At 62.9% G+C, this 22,417-nt stretch overlaps 1 protein-coding gene across 1 annotated transcript; it reads right to left on the minus strand.

Moving 5' to 3' along the window:
* Positions 1–144: 144 nt before the first annotated feature.
* LOC142363154 (relaxin receptor 1-like) lies at positions 145–19,241 on the minus strand. The gene is made up of 18 exons (XM_075435857.1): positions 19,193–19,241; positions 13,291–13,437; positions 12,439–12,528; positions 12,222–12,327; positions 11,633–11,704; positions 10,741–10,812; positions 10,275–10,346; positions 9,015–9,086; positions 6,513–6,587; positions 6,283–6,354; positions 4,471–4,542; positions 4,241–4,312; positions 3,849–3,920; positions 3,675–3,746; positions 2,087–2,316; positions 1,309–1,719; positions 647–862; positions 145–317 (listed from the first exon to the last, which is right to left on the minus strand). The coding sequence occupies exons 1-18, from the start codon at positions 19,239–19,241 to the stop codon at positions 145–147; spliced, it is 2,145 nt and encodes a 714-aa protein (XP_075291972.1).
* Positions 19,242–22,417: the final 3,176 nt, after the last annotated feature.

Consider the following 22,417-nt stretch of genomic DNA (forward strand, 5'->3'; position numbering starts at 1 on the left):
TTGACTCGGGTCGGGGCTGCTCTTCCCGTCCCTGTAATTAATAAAGTACTAACGGTGTCTGCTGGCTGGTGCGGAACCCTTCCCGCTTCGCGCTGCTCCGAGGCGGCAGCGTCGGTGCGGGCGTCCCCGCGCCGCGGGGAAGGGTCAGGCCTGCGGCGTCAGCGGGGCGAAGCTGCGGCGGGACGCGCGCGGCGGCGGGGCCTGCAGGCAGCCCTTCGCCTTCTCCTGGAACGGGGCCGCAGTGGCCGTGTAGAGGACGGGGTTCAGGGCGCTGTTGATGGGCAGGATGAAGATGACCACCCAAGAGGTGACGGTGCCTGCACCAAGGAGGACCCGGCGTTAGGCAGCCCAGGGGGGGTGCCCCTGCCCAGGGTAACCCCCTGCCCCAGCCCACACAGCAAAGGGGGGGTCACAGCTGCAAGGGCAGCCCCTCACGGGGGGGTCGTGACCACTGCTCCCTGGGGAGAGGCAGGGGCCATGGAAACCAGTAACGCTGTCCTTCTCCCCTTGGAGCCCGTGCGTGAGTGAGGAGAGCTCCGGGCTCCACAGCACCCATCCGGACTCCACAGCACCCACGTCGAGGGGTCCCCGAGCCCAGGGCTGCAGTGGGCTCTGCTCCAGGGCTCGGCAGGGAGCGGGGCTTCACCTGGTATTTCCACCTGCAGCAGGGAGAGCAGCTTGAGGAGGAAGATGGGTATCCAGCAGAGAGCATCGGTGAGGACGATGAAGAAGAACCGCTTTGCGATGGCGACTTCCCGGGAGCAGACGCCCCTCTCCGCTGTTTTGGCCGCGGTGACGTGGATGGAGTAGAACATGCTGGAGTAAGCAAAGACGATGGTGATGAAGGCGGCGAGATTCAAACCTGGAGAGGAAGAAACCTCACTCTGAGCGTAGCCGAAGTGCAAATCTGATGAGCTGGGGTGGGCGGCGTGGCCAGCGGCAGCAGGACGGCTCCTGCCTGTGTCCCTGGAGGGGGCAGAGACGTCTCGGCAGCGCGCTGAGTCCGGGGTCCAGCCGCAGCCCGGCGATGCCCGCGGCCGTGGCCGGCTCCGGGGTGAAGCTGGGCTCAGCACCAGGCTGGAGCGAGGGCCTTCCCCAGCCCGGGATGGAGGGCTTGCAGGGTCTGACAGGGTCCCGGCGGGATGGCAGTGCCCCGTACAGTCAGGCATCCCGGTAACGGAGGCCGTGCAGGCTCTCGTGGCACCGCGGAGGGGACGGCCAGGCTGAGCAGCCCCGCTCCCACCTGAGAAGCTCGTCCTGCCCCACATCATCCCCCTGCCCCGGTCCCCAGTCCCGAGGTGGCCTTACCCAGGTAGATGGTGGCAGAGTAGCCCCGGGCGCTGGGCCGCTCGCCCGGGTCGGACTGGAGCGGGAAGCACACCCCGTTCCTCCCGTAGTAGTTCCCGAAGGACTCCTTACAGCACAGGGGGATGACGCTGAGGGAGAAGCCCAGCAGCCAGATGGCCGCCAGCACCGAGATGGTCTGCTTCTTGCCGGCTCTGCGGTGGCTGAACGGGAAAACGATGGAGCAGTATTTCTCCAGGGTCACGTAGGTCAGCAGCAGGAGTGACACCTCGGAGGACAGCGTGGCCAGGCTGCCCACCAGCTGGCACGGGACGCTGCCCATCCAGCCCTGCGCGTGCTTGTTGTACTCGCCCGAGAACTTCAGGTCGAAGGCTCCGATGACGAAGAGGTAGATGCCCATGAGGCCGTCTGCGCCTGCGGGGAGGCAAGGTACGCTGAGAAGAAAGCGCCGGCGGGGAATCGCAGCCCTTGGCGGTCACGCCGCGGCCAGGGAGCCGTCGTCGAGCTGGGCAGCCTTTGGCTTTGTGCACGTACAAATACAGATGTCGAACGAGCCCGCGAGCACAGCCCTGCAGGCAGGGCCCGAGGTGCCCCAGGCACGGCGGGGAGCCCAGAAACCCATCAGCACAAAGGGAAAAATGGGCAGCACAGGGGCCCTGGCTGTGCTGGGGGGGGGACACTGGCGTCACCTCCTCCCAGGGGCAGATGCTGGTGGGCAGCACATCCACCCCAGTTCCCTCTGCACCCCCGCCGGCCCCTGCCCCTCCGCCGCCCCACTCACAGCACAGGGACTTGATGGCCATGGCGTGCTGGCTGTTCTCCGTGCCGACGCAGGACCGCAGGCAGATGACGAAGAGGTTGCCGAAGCAGGTGAGGCAGGCGATGACCCAGACGAAGACGCGCAGGATGATGTTGGCGAGGAGGTTCTCGAAGGAGGAGATGCCGTCTGTGTTGGGCTTGCAGCTGCGCACGTGGGGCGCGTAGCTGCAGTACTGGAACTTCTTGAAGTAGCTGTCGGGTGGGGGGGAGGAAGGTTCCTTGGCTGGGACCAGGACCAGGAGCGAGCACGGTCCAGGGTGCCCAGCCCCTCTGCCTGCTCCCTTCAGCTCCCTCCAGCCCCTCAGCCACGTTTTTCACTCTCTGGATGGGGAAGAGCCCCCCCCGCCTCACTAGCCAAGAGCTGGGGGGCTTACGCGGAGCCGGGGAAGGGCGATGGGGAGGTTGGGGCAAAGGGAGGGAGGCAGCGGCAGCGCAGGGTGGGAGCAGGGACGGGGCGATGCCAGCACCCAACCCTCCCCGCAGCAGCACCCAGGGCCGGGGGCTGCCGGGACGGAGCGGAGCGAGGGGGTCCCCAGGGCTGCAGCCGGTTTCGGGCACTGAAGAGGCGACGGCCCGCGGCCTGCGCGGAGCCGGCTGGAGGCACCCGGTGCTGCTGGGCCCGGGTACCACACGGCCCCGCTCCGACAGCTGCCGCTGTTCAGCGCCGTCAGCCGATAAATGCAAGAGTGCTTTCCTCCAACCCGTGATTCTCACAAACTGACATCTGAAAATCAATCCCTTATTCAAAGCCTTCAAGCTCCATTAGCAGGGATTCACATTTTCTCGCCTGTGTATTATTTCAGATTAATCATTTCAAGCCTTATGAAAGCCATCCCATAAGCTTAGCAAAACTCTACATTAGAAAATGACAACAAAACTGCAACGCGAGGCTCGTTTCTGCTTAATTATAGATAAAAGGAGAGAAAATGATTGCTTCTTCACGGGTCAGGTAGAAAATGTACCGCATTTATAGCGCAAACAGGCCCATTACAGGAAGGAAGATGTACAGTTGTCTTTCATTACAGGTACTTTAAAAAGTGCATCTGGAAGAAATTAATGACCGCTTTTCTCCTTCCGCGGAGAAGCTGCGGCACTCGCAGCTGGCTGCGCGGTCCCGGTTCCACCCCGCGCGCGACGCCGGGCTGTGCACATCTCTGGGGTTCCTGGGCCCTTAGCTCAGACCTCTAATGGGATCCCCGGAGGGCGGCTGTCAGCGCACAGCTCGGCGCCCGCGCGTGCCTCGGCTGCCGGAGTCTCCCTGCCCGCCTCGCCCGCGCAACGCGCGCCGTGGGAGACGCAGCCCACGCTTTGCCTCGGGCACGCGGGGCTCTGCACGCGGCTGCAACGCTCCCCTCGCCCCCAGTAAGCCCAGCTAGGAGAGACCCTCCTGTCCTGGGGGGACCTGAGCAGCGTCATCGTGCTCAGGGGCTTCCAGGGGGCTGGGATAACTTGCTCTCGTGTGTGGGGAGTGACCCGGTGTCCCTGCTGGCACCCAGCACCCCCGGACGCGGGTGCCGGGGCAGCAGCCACCGCCCACTCCCCCCACTCACATGTGGGAGAGGTTGGTCAGCTTCTGGAAGGTCAGGTTGTGGATGTTGGGGATCTCCAGCCCTTCCAAGCTCCTGCAAGAGGAAACCAGCACGGGGGAGGCTGTGGGCGGCCACGGGCTGGGTTTGGGGCTGCCACGGGCAGAGCTGTAGGGCCGGGGACGTTGTGGGACTCACAGGGACCGAAGCTGGGGCAGGCTCTCAAACTGGCCGGGGAAGAGCTCTCTCAAGGGGTTGTAAGAAATATTCCTGCGAAGAGACAAGCCTTTGGTGGTTTTTCTGCCTGGAAGCTACCAGAGTAGCTGCAAGCGAGGACAAAGGGGGGGGATCTTCTATGGCTTTTCCCACCGCTCCCAGTCCCCCCCCCCATTCCACAGCCCTAAAGCAGAGGGTTGGCACCAGCCCCGTGCCGCAGGCAGACCCGCCAGGAGGGACCCCATCCTGACGGGGCTATCACAGCTCTGGTGGGAGAACTGCGCAGTGGGGACCCCCCACCCACCACGACACAGAGGTCCCGCAGGACACCGTCACTTGGGGAGTTGGGCAGGATCAGACCCCCCCGTACTCACAGCTGCTGGAGCTGAGCCAGGCCCTGGAACAGGACAGGGGGGAGCTGGCCCAGTCTGTTGGATGACAGGTCGCTGTGCGGAGGAGAGCAGCATTTGAGGAGCGTTTTGAGGGCACCTCGCTGCTCAGCACCCTTGGGTGCAAGGCTTGCAGGCTTCAGCACCCAAGGGTGCTGAGCAGCGAGGTGCCCTGCCCGCAGGAGACAGGGAGCCAGGGCAGGCTGGAAACTTACAGCTCCACCAGTCTGCTCAGCTGGGAAAACGTCCCGTCCTGGATCCACCTGAGCTTGTTTCTGCGCAGGATGCTGGAGGGGGAGGAAGAGGAGAGAGCGCGCTGGCACAGCGCAGCCCTGCGCAAGCATCGTCCGACCCGCGGGCGTACCCAGCCCTGCCGCGTCCCTCCCAAAGGCACCGAGCCACAACCGTCACTTGGTGGCCCTGGGTGGTGGGAGGGCTAAGCCGGGCTCCATCTCACGCAAGCCCACGGCTCGGGAGAGCGCCCGTCAGAGGTGTGGAAGATGGGCAGAGCTGGTTAAAAGTGCTCAGAAAGAAACACCCCGAGTGGGGCACCCAGAGGTGCAAACGGTTTCAGAGCAGCGGGAGCAGAGCCCCGCGGGGTGGCAAACGCCTGAAGGTGCTGGGAGACCCCGTGGGTGCCGTGACCTGGGGATGGTGCTCCGTGGTGGAGGCTGACACCGAGCAGCCGGGCTCTGACATGGCTCACGGCTGGGCAGGGTGGGGGGAGATGGGGGGTCTGGCCAGGACGGCTCATCCCACAGAGCCCCAGTCTCAGCTGCTGCCTCTCCTCGTAAAGCTGTCTCCTGCGCCGGTGTCACCGTCACCGCCTGTTTACGCCGTCCGTCTCGCCCGTACGGACGTTTCCATGGCACTGCCACAACAGCCCCGGGAAACGCTGCTGATCCAAGCCAGCGGCTGGGCTGCGGGAGGAAGGACGGCGCGGGGCGGCAGCCCCCCCACCCGCACGAGGGGCTGCGCACCGCGCTCGCTGGAGAGAAAAAATGCAGGGGTGCAGACTCTGGGGATTGAATGCTGGCTCCCACCAGAGACGATCCCGTCCCAGCCCCGTCCCAGCTGCGGTCCAGAGAAGCCCCGAATTTTCTGGCTGCCTCTGACGCGGCCGCAGTGGCACAGGGCCATGCGATGCGTTCCCAGGGCTCCGGGCAGCCCCGACGGCCGAGCCCCTGGGAGGGAGCCCTGCATCCCCGTCCCAGTTGTGCTCTCCTGCCACCAGCCCGTGGCCACTGGTAGCCCTGTGCTGGTGGGCGACGTCCGCGCCGTGCACAGCTCTCCTGCCCTCATCTCCTGGGGCTCCAGGGGCCGTCTGTGTCTCTCTGGGAGATATATCTGACTGTCATGTGCTGGAAAACTGGGGTCTGGGAGAGGGCTGTGCATCCTTGGTGTGAACCCTGTGCCTTTGTCAGCTCCGGGAGGGCTCCTGGGCCAGGAGGGATCGGGGCAGGAGCAGGCTCCAGGAGGGAGGGGAGGAAGCAGACCCTGTCTGACGTGCGGAGAGCCGGCTCACAAGCTTTACGGCCTTCCCCAGGGATGTTTTTAGGGGATTTGGATGGCAGTGGAAGGGTCTGGGCTGGCTGCGAGCTCTGGTGTTTGCACACCACAAGAAGCTTCATCCATGCCGTGTCCTGCTGCTGTCTCCCACCCCGAGAAGGTCCCCATGCGACTTGGACAGCCCCCACGGGCTGGTGACAGGGTGCTGGGATGAGCCCCCCAACCCAGGGTCAGCCACCCTCCGGCACAGAGCCCCTTCAAAAGGTGCTGAGGCCCCTGATCAAGTCCCTACAAAACACAGACAGAAATCCTGACGCTGACCGCGCTGTCCGTGCTCCGCACAAACACGGGCGGAAACCATTAAACGCGAGACGGCAGCCCCGTGTCCAGCCCAGAGGGGTGGGAAACGGGGGGCCCAGCCGAGCGCTGGCTATCCCCCCTCGTCCCCAAGCATGTCCGCAGTGGGACGGGGTCTGCACCGGCGGGGGGGGGCCACGGCCGGGCCCCGGAGCACTCACAGCACCGTGACGTCGCGGCACTCCTGGAAGACAGCCCTCCGCACCGCCCGGATCCTGTTCCCTTCCAGCTCCCTGCAGAAAGGCAACCATGACTGCCACCTCCCCTGGGTCTGCCCATCCCCACCATCCCTGGGGGCCGCTGGGCTTGGTCCCTCACCCCCTGCCCCATCCCCACCGGGACGCTCCCCGCCCGCAGCAGCCGCTGCCAACCCCGCAGGCTGGGTACTCACAGCCAGCTCAGCCTCGGCATCTCCACGCAGAGCGACGCGTTGGGCATTTGAGTCAAGGAGTTGTTCAGCAGGTACCTGGGCGGAGGGGACACGGACAGACGAGGTCATGGCACAGCCCGGTGCACGGAAGCGGTCCTGCTGCTGCTCCTGGACCACGCAGCATCGCACAGAATCACAGAATGGTAGGGGTTGGAAGGGACCTCTGTGGGTCATCTAGTCCAACCCTCCTGCCCAAGCAGGGTCACCCAGAGCAGGCTGCACAGGACCCTGTCCAGGCGGGTCTTGAATATCTCCAGAGAAGGAGACTCCACAACCTCCCTGGGCAGCCTGGGCCAGGGCTCCGTCACCCTCAGAGGGAAGAAGTTCTTCCTCGTGTTCAGACGGAACTTCCTGTGCCTCAGTTTGTGCCCATTGCCCCTTGTCCTGTCGCTGGGCACCACTGGAAAGAGCTTGGCCCCGTCCTCCTGACCCCCACCCTGCAGATATTTGTAGGCATTTATAAGGTCCCCTCGCAGCCTTCTCTTCTCCAGGCTGAACAAGCCCAGTTCCCCCAGCCTCTCCTCGTGGGAGAGATGTTCCAGTCCCCTCATCATCCTCGTAGCCCTCCGCTGGACTCTCTCCAGTAGCTCCTCATCTTTCTTGAACTGGGGAGCCCAGAACTGGACACAGTACTCCAGATGAGGCCTCACTAGGGCAGTATAGAGGGGGAGGAGAACCTCCCTCGACCTCCTGGCCACACTCTTCTTGATGCAGCACCGAGGGTGTTTGGCTGGTCCTCACCTCGGGGGACTCCTGCGCTGCCCGGCACCCACTGCCCCGGCACCCCCCCGGCAGAGCAGCCACAGCTGCGCAAAACCACAGCGCGAGTTCGGCTGCCACCATCCCAAGCCAAGGCCCGGCAGGCGCAGTAGTGCCGAGCTGCATTCTCCTGCTTTGGGAAGGAAGCCCAGGTGACGGCACCGGGCACACGTAGCGGCAGCAGGAGATGCTCGCCCGCGAGCGGCGGCAGGCACGTCGCTGGAGAGCGGTGCCTGGAAGCAGCAGCGAGTGGCCCCGGAGCGACCGCCGGTGGAGGTGGATTGACAGCCCGAGCTCCGCTGGAGTTTCTCCCAGCGCTTCTGCGCATGCCTGCGTGCGCAGTGTTCCTTACCGCGCGTTTTGCGACAGTGGTTTGAGTTTGTTTGGTTTGCTAACAAAAATGCAGAAGGATAAACAGAGCACGTGGCTGAGCAAGGTGAGCACACGCGGTCAAGGGGACATTCATCCCCCCAGGGCCGGCCGCCGCAGGGGACAGAGCAGGGACAGGTCTGCGGACACTGAGAGCTACCCAGGGTTTGCAGAGAAGCAGAGTCCCAGGGACACAGCCCCGGCTGGCCCTGTCCCCCCGTGCCGATGGCTCCCCGTCCCGAGGCGCAGCGGTTCCCCGAGCCCGCGCTCCCCGGGCAGGTGCACGCGCAGGGAATACAGCTGGAAACGCGGTCAGACGTGGGCGAGTCCAGATGGGTGCCCGTGCGCTCAGAATCACAGAATCACAGAATAGTAGGGGTTGGAAGGGACCTCTGTGGGTCATCTAGTCCAACCCCCCTGCCGAAGCAGGGTCACCTACAGCAGGCTGCACAGGATCTTGTCCAGGCGGGTCTTGAATATCTGCAGAGAAGGAGACTCCACAACCTCCCTGGGCAGCCTGGGCCAGGGCTCCATCACCCTCAGAGAGAAGTTCCTCCTCATGTTCAGACGGAACTTCCTGTGCCTCAGTTTGTGCCCAGTTTGTGCTCACACACACACACACACACACATGCACACACACACACACACACACACGTTTTTTCCACTGCAACAGCCAAAACTTCTCCCCTAACGCCGATTCCCGGCTGCTGCCAAGGTTTCCGATCCGCATTCTGGGCTACGGAGAAGGTGTTAAAGTCATCTTACAGCAACTGCAGAACTGGTTTTGCAGCGGTTAAAGCAAATTAGTTCTCCCATATGCCCATCCTGGAAACGGCTGGGCCTTAAAAACCCCTTGGCTTGAGCCAACATAGCATGAAGACGCCTGGCAGAGGGGCAGTGGTCTGGGGGAGCATCGGACCCCCTTTGCTGTCGCCGGCTCGAGGGAGACAGCCAGCAACCTGAACTGTGGGCATGGCTGCCCGCCCCGCTCCTCGGTGCGTGCCGGGGCTCTGCCAGCGACCCGCCCGTCCCAGGGAGAAGCAGCAACCCCGGTCCCGAGCAGAGCGTGCCGAGGGCAGGGCACAGCGCAGAGCGGCCGCAGCGCCAGCGAAGCCTGCGGGTCCCCCTGCAACTCCTGGGAATCGGAGCGAGACAGAGGTGTCCCTTGTCCCATCGCCGCTCGCGCCCCGGGGAAGGCGAGGACGCCGCAGCATCCCTGGCTTGCCCTGACGGAGGCCGGGAGGTGACTGGAGAGGGGGTCGGGGGTGCCAGACGGACCCCCCGGGCAGCAGGGCCCCCCGACCCCGCAGGAGCGCAGCCCCTGCCCCTACTCACAGGAAATAGAGAGACGTCAGCCCGGCGAACGTCGCGGGGACCAGCCTGGCAAGGCGGTTGTTGTCCAGCATCCTGGAGGGAGAAGGGGAGGAGTGAGACAAGGGGTCCCGGAGAGGGTGGGCACGCAGCGGGACGCTCCTGGCAGGGGAAGCCCCCACATTCGGCACTCGTGCTGCCTGGTGGGAGGGGGCTCCAGCCCTTGTGCCCCACAAGCTTCCGTGGACGCCCATCCCCGGGCGGGGGGCTGCCCCTCTCTGAAGCCTGGCCCCCCCCTTTGAACCCTGGCCAGGCAGCCCTGGCTGAAGTGTTGGATCCAGCTGCAGAGTCTGGATTCCTTCACACCCAGGGTCTCTTGGATTTTTCCTCTCTTCTGCTGTGAAATAAAGATAAATTAGAAACCATTCGGGGAATCCAGAGCCGTGCTTGGCTTCTCAAAAGTTCTCAGACTTGTTTGCACCACAGACCACCCTCTGTGAGCAGCTCATCCCCTGTTTTCCCTCTTTGATTTAAGGAATGACTGAGCTGGTCCTGTCGCAAGGGAGAGGGGGGAAGCCTGGGGGACCTGCCCGAGCTGCTCCTGCAAACGCAGAGCGGGAACAAGCCAGCTTGTAAGATGGTTTCTCTTCTGTAGCGAGACCTTTCTAGGCGCTGTGTGTAAAACCACACACTGCACGGGCCCAGATCAAAGGGAGCCTGGAGAATAAACAGAGGGGAGGGATATTAGCTGTACTTTCAATTTAGACGTGCATTTTTCAAGGTGATGGAGCTGCAGGTCTCTGTGTTTAACAGCACACTTGAAATCTTTTATACACACACCTCCGGTGCTCCAGCCCGGGAGCTGAGGCTGTCTCTGCACGAAGCCCATCGCCGCTCCCCGCGCGGCTGCTCCGGACCGGCACGGCGAGCCCGGCACGGCAAGCCCGGCGGGGCCCAGCCGTTTTGGACCAGAGCACGTCCAGTCCGTGCAGGTCTGGCCTCAGTAACAGGGGAGGGAAACTCAACCAGGAGTTTCGTAGAAGAGCTGCAGCAGAGGCCGTGTGCCCTGGTCCCTGGGCTGGTGGGGAGGGCAGAGAGGTGGAGACCCAGCCAGGCATCGCGCCCATTGCCACCGCGGCCCCCCACACGGGCACGCTACCGCAGACACCCCAAACCCGTCACGACCGCTTTTTCCCCCTTCCCCCCAAGCAAATGAAATTATGGTAAATGCGAGGAAGAGTCAGGATCAGCCACATCTTTTCCAGGACCGGCAGAAGGACTCACAGCCACTCGAGGCGATGCAGGTCCCCAAAAACCTGGGGCTTCAGCTGCGCGATCCGGTTGTGGCTGAGGAACCTGGAACCAGTGCAGAGGAGGAGAACAATCCTCAGACACCGCTGCCAGTTCAGCCTGGTTTTGCTAAGGCTGTTCCCCCCGAGCTGCCCACGGCCCCTGGCTTCGGGTGCCCGTGGCACCATCTCCCTCGACAGCTCAGACGCACGACCAGCTCAGGCTGGAAAACGTGGGGAGCAGCCGTGTCTGCAGGAGGGGAAATGCCTCTGCTCTGCCCCACGATCCCCTGCAACGCCTGTGGCTCCGGCTTCGAGCACGCTCGATACGACGTGCAGGAGTGAGGAAAAGGGCTCGGAACCCGTCCTCGCGCCGGCTGCGCTGCCAGCCTGCCTGCCGAGAGGAGCCGAGGGTTGTGCCCGTCCCAGGGTCCCCCACTGACGCAGAAACCCACACTCACAGCATTTTCAGCTGAGAAAGTCCAGCAAAGGCTTTGGGTGAGATCAGCCGGATCTTGTTGTTCTGCAAAAAGCTGTTTAAAATAAAAAACCACAAAACCAGAACAGAGAGGAGACTGAAGAAGCAGCAGTACGCTTTCTAAGGGATTCCCCGGGTCTGCGGGAAGTGCCTGCGTCTGCCGGCCCCCAGCTGCACGGCGCGTGGGGCTGGCTCCTGCCTGCCCAGCACCACGGCCGACTGTCCCGGCAGCGTGGGTGGCCATGGTCAGGGTGCAGCCCCCGCTCTGCCGCCGGCTCCCCACCTCCAGTAACCCCGGAGAGGCAGCTTTCCCTCCCCGCCTCCTTTACTCCACACGAAGGGAAGGGAGTTGAGAATACGGATGCCTGACGGTCACGGGCGGCTGCTGGGAGCTGCTTTGCGTGGTTGGGGCCGCAGGAACACGCTGTCCCACCCCCGGAGCAGACGCCCCTCACCCTGCTCCGCAGGGTCCCCCCGAGCTCCCCGGTGCAGCAGCCTGGAGGCGATGGGCTGAGCACCCGAGGGGGCTGAGCTCTGCGGAGGGGGACAGCTCGCCTGGCACCGCACATCACAGTGGTGTTACCGGCCCATGCCCATCGGGACGGGCACGGCATGGACAGCGTGCCAGGAGCCGACAACACCACAGCACACGTCTGCTGACTCCAGCGGGCACCACGGGCTCCGGCAGCCAAGAAAAGCTGCTGTCAGGACAAACGCGGTGCCCCAGCGCGTGGTCTTATCCAGGCAAAGCCGCCCCGGCAAGCGCAGACGCTGGTTCCTCCACACACGGCCCCGCCGCCGCTGACCTGCGCGCCTGCTGCGCTCCCCTGGGCTACGGGGCAGCCAGGGAGCAGGGTGAAGAAAACGATACTCACAGCTTCGTCAGGCTCTTGTACCTGGCAAACTGATGGTCCAGCAAAGAGCAGATCTTGTTTTTCTTCAGGTCCCTACCAGGAAAAGAGAAGGTAAAGAAATCCAACCCAGGGCCAGCAGACAGGGGCAGAGCAGAAGCCTTTATCAGAGGAGAAGGGTGAAGACCAGACCCTCCCCTTCTTGTGCAACACAAACAAAATGCAAGACAGCTGCTCTTCATTAGTGCTGCATTGCTAATTGCCCTCCCGATCTGCAAGCCTCATTCGCTGCAGAGGGGTTTCTCCCCCCTCTCCTCCCCTCCTGGCCCTCGCCTTTTCCACAGGCTCTGACCCCGCGCGTCTCGGCCGGGGGCTCAGCACCGATGGCCGGCTCCCCTGTCCTCACCGCGGGCAGGGTCCGGCCGCTCCCCGCTCCGGGCTGAGGCGAGCAGGTGATGCTCAGCAGAGAGGGGTCTGTCGGCACGGAAAGGGTTCTTGGGATCCAGGGACAAGTAAAAGCCAGGGATTTCATCTCCTTCCCTCCAAGCCTGTTTTCCTGCCCAGCTCGCGGCTCTCCCGGGAGAGAGGGGTGCAGGCACCCACTGCTACTCACATCCTGGTCACGTTGGAGGAGACCCAGGGGACGGTGGCGAGGTCCTGCTGGGTGCAGTCCACAGCCCTTGCCCAGCACCGGCACCGCTCGGGGAAGAGCTCCAGCCCTGCGGGCAAGCAGAGGGGATGCGCTGAGGGCAGGGCTCGGGGGGGCCGTGCGGGGCAGTGCAGACCCCTGGGACGGGGAAGGATGCTCGGCCCAGGGGAGGACGGCTTACAGCAGGCATCGGCCTCGTCCTCCACCGCCGTCGTGCCGCTCCGCACAGCCAGCATCTCGCCCAGGACCTGCAGCCAGCCGCTGTCGTCCACTGCGGGCAGAGCGCGGGGGCCGCTGTCAGAGGCACCGGCTGCGGCGCACAGGGCAAAGCCCCGGCTGCCTCGGGACAGGGCACTGCCTCGCAAGGAGCCTGGGACCCAGCTCCAGCCCCACAGCTCTGCCGGGGCAGGACAGGGATCCATCCAGCCCCATGGCGTGTCTCCAAGCTCAGCCACAATGCATTTTCTTTCCTCTGTTTCTAGCATCCCACCCAGCACGCTTTGAGGGTGTCCCGAGCCAGACGCTGCATCCAAGCCACCCAGTGACCCAGCTCCCAGAGGGTGAGAAGCTGTCCAGCCTCCAGCTTGTTGACACCCCTGGACTCAGCACCCCCGAGCACAGAGCTCCACACTGGCACTGCGGGCTGTGCAAGAAAAGGAACTCATTTGGTGTCTTTAGATCTGCTGAACCCGCGTCTCCTGGCCGATGGCGCAGAGCCCCTCTGCTCCTCGGCCTTTCCAGAAACAACTGCCCCAGCCCTGTAGCAACGAGGGGTTTCCTGACCCCAGCCCGGGACAATCCCTGACGATGAGCTCCTCGCTGGGGCACACACGGTCACTGTGCCAGGGCGGCCTGCAAGAGCTGGGGAAGTGGCTGGACAGCGGAGCAGATCCGGGATTCCTCACGCTGTCGTTGCTCCCAGGGAAAAGCAAGCTCAGCAATAATGCCCCCCTGGTCCCGGATCCCGATGTTCCCGGGTCCGAGGGTTACTCACTTGGAGAGCATCCCGCTTTGCGAGGGGCTTGCTGCTTACCGCAGTTCTCCTCGTCAGCCCCGTTGCCGCAGTCATCCTCGCCGTTGCAGTGCAGGGCCTGGGGCAGGCAGACAGAGAGGTTGCCGCAGGGAAACTGCCCCAAGGGACACGCGTGCCCGTCCCAGCGCGAAAGGAGCGGCGGAGGCTCTGCCCAAGGGAGAGGAGATGTTCAGTGCTGGGGCAGCATCTCCCACCCCTGGACCCCTCGCAGACGCTGCCCTGTCTCCCTCGGGGCACCGAGCTCCTGGGCTGCATCCTGCTTTGTGCCCAGCTCCGGTGACTTTTGGGGCAGAGCAGGGCTGGAGGGTGCCCGTGCTGCTGCCAAGGACCAGCATCGCCACACTGGTGCCGCGTGAGACCACGCTCCGTCCAGAGCACGCGTGAGCTGAAGGGACGTTGGTGACCACCATGGAGGCATGAGCGTGCCCCAGGGGAAGGGAAAGACCCCAAACCTTCCTTCTGGAGCACTTCTGGCTGGCAAAACTCCACCCTGGGGCCAGGAGACGTGGGCAGAGGCAGCTCTGCTGAGGAGTCCGTGGAAATGGAGAGCCCCAAGAAGCCAGCCACCCCATCCCTCCTCCCCGGCCCCCTCCCACCCAGACCCCCATCTCCCCAGGGCAGAACCCCAGCCCTAGGGCGAAGATGTCTGGGCAGCTCCGGCTCCCCTTTTGCTGAGCCCTTTCCATCAGAGCCAGCCAGCTGCGGGGCCCCGTTCATTAACATCCTGCAATTAGCCACGCAGAGGCATGCTGCAGATCCAGCTAAACATTTCCACAGTCCCGGCTGGGACCCGACGTGTCGCTGGGGATTTTCTCCGAATGCCGGGCTGTGAGCGGCTAACGGTGCAGGCTGCAACGGAAAGCACTTTGCCCCGCTCACGCCGCACTTTGTGCACCATCCCGCAGCACGGAGTGACGCGGGAGCGGGCAGGGTGCGGGGCTGGCCGGCGGGTCTCGCTGTGCGCGGCGGGCAGCGTTGCGTGGACACGGTCCCCTCCGGCCGGCCCCATGGCTGAACCGCGCCGGTGGGCTGCCCCGTCCTCGTCGTGCCCAGACCTGAGGAAGTTTTTCATTAAACTGGAAATATCCCCGCTTTCTGCAACAACTGGCTGAGCTGGAGATAAACAGCGCGCGCTGCCTGAATCCCTGCCCGACATCTCTGACTGGCCGAGGGTCCCACGCGCCTGCCCCCGGCTCTACTGACGCATCTGGGGCGTTTGTTCTCCAAATCCACGCAAAACCTGACGGATTTAATCAACATGATTCAACGTGTTTTAAGATTTGGATCAGAGTCTACTGTGGCTCCATAAATCTTTCCTGAAAACTGGAGCCATCCCAAGCACCTCTGGAAGGGATCTCTGTCCGCCTGACGCCGTAAAGCGGGTCCAAATGACATTTGTAACAGACCCATGCTATCGCTCCTGGAGTCGGCGGGGACCCCGCACCCCCCATCCACAAACCCCATCGAAATGGGTTTTCCCTGCGGGTTTCTGTGGGGCAGGCTGAGCCGCTGCCCTGCCCGGGAGCAGGCTGTGCCGCCTGCCCGTGCGTGGGGACTGGCGGGGGGCAGCTCCCCCTCCCCGGCTGGAGACCCCCTGGGCTGAGCCGACCCCGCAGGCAGCTCCGGTGCCGGGTGCCTGCGCTGTCGGAACGCGCCGGGTCCCCTTCACCCCAAAGGAAAGCTCTGGGCTGTAGCCCCGGTGCAGCTCGTGGGATGCACTGGGCTTCCAGAGAGCTCCGTTTCAGAAGTGCCTGCCTTTGAACAGCCTTTTTGCAAACCGAGAGGTAATTTTAGATTTTTATAAATGCTTGTGGGTAAGCTTTTGTATTGGACATACCTAAAGCCACAGGGGTAGCACACATGCTACTGCAGAACACTGAAATACGTAACAACTGCCAGATGAATTAATGTCTGCCTGGGAAGTTACAAAGCATATCGGTTATTAAATGTTTCAAAATTCTATCACTGAAAGTTCATTGACACGTGATCTTTTGTTCCTTCAGCTTGGAGCAAGAGCATCTATTTTCTTCCGGTAGCACAACAGACAGGAGTCGAGGCCGTGACAGAGCAGCCACCGGGGATGCGGGCAGGGCTGCTGCGTGTGCCGGAGGCCGTCCCTTCCCTTCCCGGCCCGCAGACGCCATGGCAAAGTCTCTTACAGCTCCAGGACAGGTGACACGAGGCGGCACGTGGCCGCTTCTCTCCGGCGAGCGGTGCAGGCAGCACGGGCAGCTCCTGCGGCACTCCCCAAGGAGCTTGCCCAGGGGCGGCTCGCTGCTGAACACCCTCGTCCCGGAACTCCGGGCAGTGCAGGGCGTCAGTGACTTCAAATACATCTGGGGCCTGATTCCGCTTTACAAAGCCAAAACCTCTCCCAGAGGACAGATGCAGGCAGAGCTCTGCGTGATGATGGGCAAGGTGCTCAGCACCACGGTTTCTTACTCGTAAAGAGCAAATTTTGGTCCACCCAAAGCTCAGAGGGGAGTGAGGAGGGCTGGGGCTCTCCAGGTTACATCAGCTTTGGAGCAGGGAGTGTTCTGGAAATAGAACGGCAGGAGCGAGAAAAGGGCAGGCATTGCCCTTGGATGGAGCCAGCTGCCACCGCTCCCTGGCGCGGGCTCCTGCCGCCGCGTGGGGCCAGGCTTCACCAGCCGTGCGTGACCCCGTGCACGGCCTTCCCTGCTCGCACTGCTCCAAAAGGAACAGGGCTTCCTGGCTGCCAGCCGCTGTCCTGCTGGGGAGGAAGAGGAGCGGCACCAGCAGCCTGAAACACTTCGCCTGGGATGAAGCTGATGCCTGGAATGGCACCTCGCTCACCAGCATCTCCTCCAGCAGCGGCGCGACCCACACGAGAAAAGGGAAAATGGAAAAACCCTTCTTTCACTTCTACCTGTTAGTTCTGAGCTGGGAGGGGAATTGGCTTGGCAAGGTTTGGGTTTACGCACCAAGACCAGCACCGCGGCAGCGCACAAAAAAGGCTTTGCCAGGAGCAGGGCTCGTGCCCACGGAGTTGTGGTCTGCAACCCCGGGACCGCTCGCCAGGGACTGGGGCGGGTGGGAAGCAGCAGCTGAGCAAGGACACCCATCCCAGGAGGGACTAAAAACCAGCAGAAAGCTCTGGTGCGTGGATATCTCGTAAAGGGCACAAGCAATCGCTCCAACAAAAGAACACGCTGCAAGATGGAGAAATGCAAGATGGAGAAATGCAAAACCAGCCCCTGTGACCGCTCCTCTCGGTTTTCCGAAGCACCTGCTCCTCCCGGGCAGAAAACACAATAAAAGTGTGAGCCAAGTTGAAGTGTAAGTTTACTTCTAATAATGCTCCAATAAAAGAGTTTTATAATGTTTATTAAAAATACCTCATGCTGGCAGATCACACCCAATCATAAAAGCATGTGTGGAAAGCTAAGTGAAACGACACTGGTGTCAAAACAGCTCCGGCCTGCGCTGTGTCTCAGCGTGACGTACGTGTGTGCGGCTGGAAGCTGCTCCTTGGCCCAAGAGCTCCCCGGGCACGCTGGCAGCGAGGGCCGCAGAGCACTGCTGGGGACCCTGCCCCAGCCCGGGTGCGGCACCGGGAGGGCTCCTCTGCTGCGGGAGAGCTGCTGTTGGCTCAGGACCCCCGTGAGCGCCTGCGTGGGGACCAGCTGACTGCCCCGCAGCACCCCGCACGCAAAACGCGCTGGCGATGGATTGCAGCAGGGGCAGGGGCAGCTCCCGCCGCGCCGCAGCCACCCCAGAGATGCCCAAGCACCCCTCAAGACAGCCTTGGGGCTGCCGGAGGATCACGCACCGGGGTCGAGCCGACCCGCCAAGGAGCGAGTTTGCTGAGCTACGTAACGGGAGTTTTGCGTGGGTTTGTTCACAGACGCCAGCAGCGGTCGGTCCTGCGGCTCCCTCGGGTGCTGTCCCCGCTGTCCCGTCCCTGGGGAGCTGAGCTCCGGCCCAGCCCCGCAGGACAAACACCTAACCCGTGGGCTAAAATCCAGACAAAGAGTAAAGGTGATTAAGAGCGTCTCACTGCAGATTGTCCAAATGGGAAACCTCCCAAAAGAGGCCAGAGAAGTGGCAGGAAAAATGGGATTTTGGGGTGCCATCAGGTCCTGCCCTTGCAGGCAGCTGGCGAGGGGCTGGGCTGGTAAGACAACACGCGTCTCGCTAAGAGAGCGTTTCAGGTAACGCTAAGAACACCCCAGCTGGGGTGGGATGGCTTCTGCTCTCTTGCAGCCCCACACGGGGAAGCACGTCCCTCGCTCTCTCCAAGTCCTGCGAATGGAAACGGATCTGACCCCAGCCCTGAGACCTGGCTGGAGCCCCCCCAGAGGGATTTCCCCCCCCCCCCCCCCCCCCATCTCAGTTCCAGTTCTAGTTATCCGGGGAGACTCTCCATTGCATACTGTCACGTCACACGGGTTTCTGGCTGTTTGCTTAGCCTGGATTTATGGAGGACCCACATAATTCAACCTTTCCAGGGCCTCAAGGTCCCTATTGCAGAGAGCGTATCCACATATGCAGCTACGTAAATACTAAGAGGGAGAGTTTATACATATGTATTTACATATATAAACACAGATAGCTTCTACTTTTTCAGGAATGACGCTCAAGCCCCAGATTCCCAGGCAAACCGATGCTCTCCAGCCACCCCACAGGACCTCAGTTCTGCATTCCCTCCCTTGGGGCTAGAGAAACCAGGGATTGTGCGGGCCAGAAATCGGAGAACAGCCTGGGACAGCAGAGGAGGTGGAAAAAAGAACAGAGAAAAAGCGTGCATTTCAAGCAAGGTAAAATACTGAGAAAACAGATGATTTTCGGACAATGCAGCCCATTAGGTAATGCGACCTTCCCTGGCAGCGGTGGGTCGGGGTGGGCACGGTGCTGTGGCGAGGACCTTCTGCCCCAGCTCTGTGGGGCCATGGGAGGAGGCACAGCTGGGGAGGGGGCCGAACGTGGCTGCAATCAACCTCAGCATCTGCCTCAGCTGCCCACAAAGGCCACCCAGGGCTGCAAGCGAAGCCCACGCGTGGCCAAGAAAACATCCGTGACCAAATTCTGTGGCAAGGAACAGGCTGCACGGACCATGCCTCGGGTCCGCGTCTGCGAAGGAAACGTCCGGTTCTGCCAGCAAAGCCCCAGGGCTGCAGGACACGGCCGGGGGAGATGCATCGCCCATCCCGCTCGCTCCTAGCACCCAGGTACCCGCACCACGGTGCCTCCCCGCCGCCCAGGGCTGCAGCCCCCTCCTCGCTGCACACAGAACCCCTCGTGTCTCCCGTACTGAGGTGGGCTGAGCTGCACCTAAAGCAAACTGCGCTAAGTGTGATACAAACAATTCACTGCTCGATTGGAGGGAAAGGTTTAACCCCGCTGTGTCCCACAGGGCAGGCAGGGAGGGGACAGTCTGCATCGCCATCCGCAGGAGTAAAGCGCAACAAATCAGACTAAAATGGAAATAGCACAGAGCTCCTGCCTTTCCACCATGCCCCTGCCTAACTCCCAGCAGAAAGCGTCGCTTCTCAATCCGGGTTCTGTCCGCCGCCCCATCCCTCGCAGACCGCGACATCGGCGCGGCGGCTGCCTCCGCTCCCGTGCTGGCTCTCCCTGCTCGGGAATCACAGGCGGAATCCCGACGCGCAGCTGCCTCCGGGTTCGCCGTGAGATGGGTGCCCGGGGAGCAGTGCCCAGCGCAGCGTCACCCGGCACACCAGCTCTGCTCACGGGACAGCACTGTCCTCGGCGGGGCACGGCTGCGTCCAGGCAGCCAGCATCCCTGTGCCACGTGCCAGCATCTGTATCGAAATCCCACCACAAGATTCTCCACACGTCCCTCCCCCACAACCCTGCAGTCAAACATTCGATTTCCTCCCCGCTTCGGAGGACGGGACCAGCAAGCACAGCCACTTACCCACCGCAGCGCAGCAGAGCGATGGCAGAAGGAGCAGAAGCAGCCTCATGGCAGCAGCCGCCCACCGCTGGCAGGGCAACTGGGAAGGCTCCGGGGCTGCTGGGCGGCGGACAGAGGAGGGAAGGGACCGCGGAGATGCTGCGGGTCCTCTCCCGCTAACGAACGCGCCGATGTCTCCCGGGACCGCGCACGCCAGGGATGCCACAGGTTGTCACCAGTCCCGGAGAAGCCATCGCCGTCCCGGGGAAGGCACCAGTGCAGCCGCAGCCCGGTGCAGCCGCAGCACCTCGCAGCCTGCACGGGACTCTGAGCGTGGAATCCAGCGAGGAGGTGCATGCAGCGAGGGAGGAAGAGGAGAAGGGGGTGGATGCAGTCCTTCGCCTGTGCTCCCCACCCGGGGACAGCGTGGGGCTCCGCTGTCCCCCCTACCCAGGGGTGAGAGCCCCAGGGGAGCCCAGGGCCGGCCTGGGGAGCAGGAGGAGGAGCAGGAGGAGGAGGAGGAGGAGGAAGGATGCTTCCTCCCCGAGGGGGCCCTCTGCTGGCTTTGCAGTCAGTACCTGCTCCCACCCATGTCCAGCGGCCCGATGGACACGACCCCATGGACATGACCCCGTGGTGGCACCTGTGGGGACCCCCACCCTGTCCCTGCGCTGCACGAGCCACCAGCCGTCCCTCCAAGTGTGGGGACGTGGCCCCCGAGCCTTCATCCGAGCAGGCTCGGGGCACTCGGGTTTGGTGGGCTGGGGTCCAGGCGGGCTGCCGAGGGCTGCGGGTAGGGGCAGGGGCCTCCCTCTCTCCCCACGGATGCTGTGGTCCCCCCGTCCCCATCCCCACGCCGTCTGGGACCCCCTCCCAGGCCCCCCGCCACACACCCTGCCCCTGTCCCAGGAGCACTCCGGGGGGTGAGCAGAGAGGAGGACGAGAGGGATGCTGTGCAGCCCACCCTGGGCACAGGTCCTCCCGCTGCAGAGGCTGTCCCTGGGCAGCCTGGCCGTGCCACCGGCCAGTCCGGGTGGCCAGGGAGGAGTGATGGCACGGCCAGCCCTCCTGCAGGCTGCCGGACGTGGGGACATGGACGGAACAGCTTCTTGGGACCAAATTAACCCGAGCCCTGAGGAGGGGGGAGAGGAATTGGTGTTTCGCAGCTGGGGAGGGAGGAGAAGTGGTCCCAGCAGGGAGCAAACCTCTGCCCAGCTCCTCTCTTCGTGCTCAGCTCCCAGCCCACCTGCACAGGGAGTTGGGGTCTCCTTGGAGCTGGCTTTCTCCAGCATTTCCAAAGGCTTTGTTACCGGTCCAGAAAACCTGCAAAAATTTAACCCTTCCCCTGCTGCTGGAAAGCAAATATTTACTCAGGTCACGGGACCTCCCGTCCCACCTCTCCTCGACCTGAAGACAGAAATGCGTGGGATTGACTTGCATATCCCCCCTTTTATTGGATCCTTCCTCCTAATATATTTAAAGCTTGTCAATAGACTTGCTGAAATTCTTGTTCAAGCTCCAAAAACAACACAACAACTCTTTCTGCTCCCGGTTGTCACCAGCACTGGTGCCCCTTTGCTCTGCGCTGAAGGAAGTGGGGTCCCAGCAACGCAGCTCTCCCCCCGCCGCCCGCTCCCCCCCACCAGTGACGCAAGGAAGCAGGGAACTGCTCCCAGAAGAACATGACCTCAAGTATCTGTGGGTCTAGATCAAATTTAAGATCTCGGAGTGCTTTGAAGCTAAAAGCCAGATCGGGCGAGGCTGTTGGGGAAGAGGAAGTGGAAGAGGTGAAATCTTTCACTTTTTGAGAGAAGGAAAGAAGCCATTGGGAGAAAGTTCTGTGCACCCAAATCCGAGACCCCCTGCAGAGGACCTGCGATGCTGCTGCTGCAGTTAAAGTACTCACTCTGTTCTGGAGGGCTGGACCGGGGCTCGGTGTCAGGAGACAAACCCACTGCTCTGCCCCGATGTTTGAGCTCGGGCTTCTGCCGCTGGATGCCGAGGGGCCAGGCGACAGCGAGCTGCGAAGCCTTCGAACCCGCAGTCAGGAAAAGGAAAATCAAAGTCAACGCCCTAAAGGTGCAGCGTGTTTCACGGACTGGGGCCGCTTCTCCTGCGGACCGCTCAGGAGCCCCAGCCCGGGTCTCCGCGCGAAGCTGTGTGACCACAGAGCCGAAAGCCACAGTCCCAGCAGCAAACGGTGGGCCTGAGCTGGGGACCCTGCCTCCAGGCATCTCCTCACCGCACAGGGGCCTGGGTGGGGGTTTTGGGTGGCTTGTGGGCAAATCAGGGAGATCAGGGTAGTAAACTTTTGTGAAGGTGCATGGTCAGGACTTTGCTCTGTGGCTGGAGATGCTCCATCAGGAACGGGGGCGAGGAAGCGGCTTGCAGGGCTCCAGCCGGAGCAGAAGGGTGTTCCTCTTCACATCCCGCACTGCTTCCAGCCCAGCGCAGAGCCTCGTCCCCCCAGGCAGCCCAGCGAGAGCCAAGGGACACCCGGCTTCTCTTAGGTACACCCCGCATTTCATTGCTCTTCATCTGACTTGCTGTTCCCGCACTCCTCTGGGGCACCTCCGCAGCCCCTTCTTTGCTCTGGCCCTTGACCAACGCCCTGTGCTCGCAGAGCCCGTCAGCCTTCCTCCCCGCGTTCCTGCAGACTGTCAGCATCTTTACACCCAGTCTGTATTTCTTAACGTGAGCTTTGTTAACGGGCCAAATACTTTCCGCCCTTTGGCAGCGGTCTTCGTCCAGCTCTTGGGGACGCGCCTCCCACCAGCTCCCCAGATGATGAATGGCCCTTGGACACCTCCCCGCACGCATCGCATCTCCGGGCTGCGGAGCCCAGCGATACGTTACGATACAGAGCCCCAGGGGGCTCAGAGAGGGCTTGTGCAATTGCGTGGGGTAGATTTATATCCCGGGATAGTTTAAAAGAAGCGTAACCTCTTCGCAGCGCTCCGCAGTCCTCTGCCGGGCCGTTCGCTCTGGCACAGCCACGCAAGCACCTTCCCTGCCGTCTCCCCGGGTAACGAGACTGCTGAGCAGATCGAGCCAGCGCTTCCCTTTTGCTCTGTTTTCCACTGGGATAATCCCTCGTGCCAAATCCCTCGGCTCTCGCTCAGGCCCGACTTCTCTGGGGCTTTTTTTCCCCTGCGTTTGAGGCGAGCCCCTGCCTGCGTCGGAGGCCACGAGCTGCACGTCGCGGAGCGGCTCCGCTCTCCCGTGGGCACTGAGCGGGTCGACGGC

This window comes from Opisthocomus hoazin, chromosome 14 (assembly GCF_030867145.1).
Source record: "Opisthocomus hoazin isolate bOpiHoa1 chromosome 14, bOpiHoa1.hap1, whole genome shotgun sequence".
Lineage (NCBI taxonomy): Eukaryota > Metazoa > Chordata > Aves > Opisthocomiformes > Opisthocomidae > Opisthocomus > Opisthocomus hoazin.